Consider the following 5,767-nt stretch of genomic DNA (forward strand, 5'->3'; position numbering starts at 1 on the left):
TGATGTGGAACACTCCAAGACATACCAAGTCTTCAGATATGAAGCACTAAAAGCTCTCTAAGCTTCTCTAAAGCCTCCAAAGGCTCTCCTGAAACCCCTCAAGCCAACTGCATTCACTCGGGGTTAAGGCTTTGCCATGTGTTGTGCTTGGCTAAGCCTTTCATGCAAGTCCACGATGAAATGTATCACATAAATGTAGCTTTCACACCCTGGAGATGCTGTCACCACTGTCAGCATGAGAGGGAAAAGGCAGCTTTCCAGCAGCAGCAAACACCTGTCTCACTCAAAGGAGAATGCTTTCATGTTGTTAGTTTGTTCTGTGCAAGCAGTACTCGTTTTCGGTGTCGAGAGAACTGTTGTACCCTGATGACGGATACAGGTCCCTCTTAAGTATTCTATTGACCATGTTGATCAGAACTTTTTTGTACTGCTGACGTAGAAGTGAGTAAACAAATGGATCTGATGCAGCCTTACTGTAGGTGAGGCACTTGCTTATAACTCCCCAGTAGTAATTTATGGTAACAAAAGGAAGGAGCTCTATCAACCTGTTAAACATTAAAGAGAAATGGAAACACTTGAGTATTATATCCACACTGAGAGAAGTGCTCAACTCATACTTCATGAAACATTCAAGTAACACTTAGTTTCTTACAGTACACAGTCCCTGCAGGAAAAGGCTCCTGTACTTACTTACTCCTTGCATTCAATAAAGGCAAAGGGAAGTTTCCTAGCAAGGCCACTGGGAGACAAGAATAATTCTTTTTATTAGAGAGAGAAAAAGTGTGTTTTTAATGGTAATGCTTCTGTGCATCAGAGATAAGACAGTGCTGCAGTTCATTGCTCACTTTCTGAATTTAGAGAGTTGTGGTGGTAAGCGACCAAAATTTTGGTGGTATAATTGACTACCTCTGCCCCATGGCAAGCTTGAAATGGGCATATGTGACTTGGGGCATCCAGACTCACTGAACTCAGTTACCCAAGTAGAGTTCTTTAGTGACACTTGAGACATTTTGACATAAGCCCATTGGTATCAGGCTGCTGCTCCTGGAAGTTGTGGGTCTGCTTTAGGTCCTGTGGCATATTTGCCAGCCTAGGTAAATAATTTGGATGCTATGCAGCATTTCAAATAACATCAAAAACCTGGTCTAGATCACTGAATCCATCCCCTCAGACACAGACCAGTGAACCTTCATTACACCCCTGCCATGAACTATCACAAATGCATAGAGAATTCATACCAGACCATTGTAATATGAAGAACAACCTGGCAGTATCTCAGAGAGATTCGAGTAGTATCTGCAATCCCACATTATGCTTAGGAGCACATCTGCATCTGCTTACCTGTGCAAGGTTCTGTGTGTACTTTGCTGACTACTAGTTTGGCCAAAGAAAACAAAGAGACAACCCTTTTATCATCATTATATGACCAGTCAGCTGCCTACAGACCTGTGTCTCCTGGTCTGTGTTTCATGGATGATTAGTGGCCTCAGCACCTCAGCTGAGAGGGTTGTATTAATCATGAGGGGGGAGAAACTTCACCTAAGTTAAACAATTTTTTCCACAGAAGTGAGGGCAATCCTTCAGAATGTTCCACCAAATATCTGTAATACATCTCATCTGCAGTGGGCAAACTCTCCAGGAGGGTGGAAAGAACAGCATGAAAAGTTTTCATTTTCTGTACATCTTTTGTGAAACCTTTTTCAGGAGCAAGAATATACTACTTTGCTCTATTCATTCCAGGTGGAAAGAAAAAAAAGTACCATGAGATAAAATAGCACTGTTCTGTCCCCTAAAACATCACTGTTTGAAGATGTAAGATCAGAAGCTTTCTCAAGGCTTGAAGAACCTTCTGTCCTCTTTCCAAAGTGCAGAACTCCCAACTTGAAGGGTGTTGACTTTTGACGATCCCTCCTCATAGAAAGTCTGACTTAAAACCATTGGGACTGAACATTACAACAAGTGACAGGAAAATTTCTTATTTGTATGAGTAAAAGTGAAATCATTCCTATGGCAAGAGCTTTTTAAAAAAACAGATGACTTCTGTTTGAAGCTGCTTAGAAAAATTTCCAGTGAATTCAAAACAGATAGAACAGGAAGACATGAAATGTGAGAAATAAATGTACAATAAATGACACTTGGTTGCTTAGGTTGATCCCATCCTGCATATCACCCTTATATAAGAAATATACAATTGATTTAATACAATTGATGTTTTAAAAAAGAGTCTAAAGAAGAAGAGTAAGATATCTTTCAGTCATGAAAACAGATGTAATACTATGTGTTCCCTTTTATGCATTATGGGTCCAAACTTAATTGCACTGAAGCCAGCAGAAGAAAAATTACACAGACTTTAATAAGATAAAGGGTCTGGCCAAAACAAGGCAGCCTTAGAAATACCAATCTCAATGCATCTTATTATCATTTTCTTGTTTTCAGTGCTATTATAAAAGAGATGAAATTCATCTGTCGGCTCTTAGTGAACAGATGAATATATTGCTAATGATGCTAATCTCATTCAAATTTCTGAAATGAGGAGCAAATACTGAGCTCACAGCGCAACCTGAGTCACCAGGCCAAGAACAAGAAAATGGGGAGGATGTCTTTCACACTGCCTCCCCAGAGATTGCTTCAGTGCTACCCTGCTAAGAACAAAAATGGAGGAAGAATGGAGAAATGGGCATGGGATCAAGTCCTCCAATCTCACCTCCACCACCACCTTTTGGTGCAGCTGTCTGGGCACTGTCTTGCATTTGGAGCAAAGAGTTTAGGATACCCTTCCCATATACTTCCCATTTAGCTGACACTGAACTAGGTGTGACCAAGACAGAAGCTGTACCTTGACGCACTTTTCCATAAACCAGCCCTCAGCCTTCTCCATAGTGACACAGGAGGTACCAGCTTGTCACACATAAGAAATACACCATCTCACATTTGCCAAATGCAGGGTCTGAAGAAGGAAATAACTTTTATTTTAGAAGTTTCTGAGAAATATCTACACCCTGAAATATGTGGCCATTCTTGGAATTTGCTGAGCTTGGTAATGCTCAGATGGAAAGAAGATGGCAAAATCCACTTTGCTCAATATAATTATACCCTGATTATGGCAAAAGTGAATATAAAATGACTCAAAATGTACTGAACAGTGATCAATTAGCCTTTTAATTCTGTGAGGTAATGTTAATATTTGTAACAATCTTTTCAACTGCAGAAAAAAGATGTGGCTATCCAGGCAATCAGTCAGAAATCCCTTTCAACATGCAAATTGGAACTAAAATAAATGTCACTATAAAGATTAAAAAATGTTGGCTGTTTTGTGCACTGGCCTAAATCTATCCCCTAGCCATGTAGGAAAAGGACAGTGGCAATGACCATAAATGGCCTATATGTATGTGACTGTGTAAGATCAGAGCACCAAAGCTGGCCAGATACTGTAAGCTGGTGTGGCTGCAGACACTAGTAGCTTGGTAGTAACCTTGAGGAATCTCTTACCAGGGGGTTTTACAGACTAGTGCACCTTCCTCGACAAAAGTCAGTACTCTTCAAGGCTGTCTTGAACACACTGTGAAATGGGAAATATTTTTTAAAAATCACTTGTGAAAGATGTAGCCCTTTTCAGTTCAGAGGTGAGAGGCTAAGTCCTGAGGTGCTGTAATTCAGTATATTTACATTGGCTTCCAGTTCCCTGATTTGTGCAAGAATTAAAAATTATAACCATTATGCTGTATAAAGACTATACAAGTATGGAACAAGAATGATGCATGAACACTTAAAAAGGTGCAAACCACCAGGATGGATGCCAGTAATTCTGTCCAGTTGAGGAGCAGGGTGATTCCTGTACATTTTAAAAGTCTAATTGTTGGTTTTCCTGAGAGATAACTTTTACATCTCATCATAAGGTTGTGCTGCACCATAAGCAATATATTTACAGACATTAATTTTTCCAGACACAAAGCTTATCTGACAAATCATCAGCCTGGGAAAATTTAAATTATGTCACCTCAGCCTTCAATAGCAGCAAGCTTGGCTTTATGCCTTTAAAAAGAAAAAGACTAGAGCTAATCAGGAAAGTGTCTGTTTTCCTCTCTATTGCTTGGGCTGTGCTAATAAGGAAGGGTGGTGAGTCTTTTAAACTGCTTTTATCTCCCACTGTCATGTAATTAATTCCTGGTACATGTCCTAAAAGCCTCTTGCTCTTGGCAGAGGTGCCCAGACGCGGCTGCAATGAGGGAAGGAGAGCCAGAGGCTGCCAGGGCTGTGCCCAGGGATTGTGCGTGTGGACAGGAGCGGCGTGTAGTGTGTGTGTGTGTTTGTGTGTATTTTGTGTGTGTTTGCCTGTGCTCTGCACCTCAAAACCGGCCGCGGGTGTCCCTTAAGCTCTGGCACCCCAAAATTAGCTGGAGCACCCCCGGATGCACCTGTGCATCACAGGGCACACCGGTCCCACAAAGACTCCTACCTCAACAGGGGATACTAACCTGGTGATAATGTAAGGACCAAAACAGATCACGAACGACCCTATAAAAATACTGATTTTCTTGGTAGCCCGCTGCCTCCTCCGTTTCTGCTCATTCAGACAGCGCTGCTTCACACTGCGAAGGGAAGAGAGTAGAAGGGGGTTAAAGCAAGAAGGGACGAGGCGAGACGTGAGCCCAGGGGAGAGAGGAAGGACCTAGAGCCCTAGAGCCCCTCCGCCCGGGAAGGGGAGCGCAGCCCCCGGGGAGAGGAGGGCAGCGCCGGCCCCGCCGAGCCTGGGGACGAGCACACTCACCAAAGCAGCGCCTCCCTGTTAAAGGGGGCTCAGGCAAGTGAAAGCACCAGGCAAACGAGACTAGCGTTTAATCACAAAAGACTACAAATGCGCAAGCCACCGTCTCCAGGCACTGTAAGCAGCGTCTGAAACTAGAGGCAGAAGCGCTCGCCATGTGGTCGGGGCAGGCAGGAGGGGATGCTGCGGGGGCAGGACATCCTCTCCGCAGGGGGTTCCTACCGCGAGTGCCCCGGGGCCGTGAGTCCGAACACGCACGCATTACCTGGGGTGGATATCCACCAGCAAAACCAGAGTCTGCATGGTAATAATGTCTATCCGCTTGCAGTGGAACCGGGCAACTTTCAGCACTTTTAAATAGGTGAAACACAAGATCACCAGAGACAGCATGAAACTGGTGGAGTGAAAGACAATGGTGAACACTGTAAACCTTCTCCGCTCCGTCTCTTCCTTCAGATGTAAGGTGCAAGAGGCATAAGCGCTGTTGTAATCTATCCACGAGTAAAATAAGGATACCAAGGGGAACGTGAGGGAGTGGAGCCACGAGTAGCCCATCAGTATCACAGCGTCCTTATACCGCATCTTGCTGGTGTAGCTTAAGGGGAACACCACGGCAATCCATTTGTCGATGCTGAGTGCTGCCATGCTCAGCATAGTGTTGGAAGTCAGGAAAGTTTCCATGAAACCCACGGCTTTGCAGGTGCAAGCCCCGAGGGCTTGCTGGTTCCTTAGGATGCCCAGCAGGGTAAAAGGCATGTTCAGGACGGTGAGGAGCAGGTTGCAGAAGGATAAGTTCACCAGGAAAACCCCGGCGACCTGCTTGCGGATCTCCGTACTGTAGACGAAGCATAGCAGCACCAGGAGGTTGGAGAGCAGGGAGACAACCAGCACCAGCACGAGGAGCAGCGCCAGCAGCACGCCTGCCAAGTCCATCTCTCAGCGGGTCGCCTGGAGCGGGCGAGGGCAGGAGTTAGGGGGTACCCGCGCCGGCACCACAGCCTC

The 5,767-nt window shown here is 44.6% G+C and overlaps 1 protein-coding gene across 1 annotated transcript; it reads right to left on the minus strand.

Moving 5' to 3' along the window:
* Positions 1-307: 307 nt before the first annotated feature.
* On the minus strand, positions 308-5,698 carry LOC103809452 (G-protein coupled receptor 26-like). The gene is made up of 3 exons (XM_009082283.1): positions 5,031-5,698; positions 4,476-4,589; positions 308-545 (listed from the first exon to the last, which is right to left on the minus strand). The coding sequence occupies exons 1-3, from the start codon at positions 5,696-5,698 to the stop codon at positions 308-310; spliced, it is 1,020 nt and encodes a 339-aa protein (XP_009080531.1).
* Positions 5,699-5,767: the final 69 nt, after the last annotated feature.

This window comes from Acanthisitta chloris, unplaced genomic scaffold (assembly GCF_000695815.1).
Source record: "Acanthisitta chloris isolate BGI_N310 unplaced genomic scaffold, ASM69581v1 scaffold39999, whole genome shotgun sequence".
Taxonomy (NCBI): Eukaryota; Metazoa; Chordata; class Aves; order Passeriformes; family Acanthisittidae; genus Acanthisitta; species Acanthisitta chloris.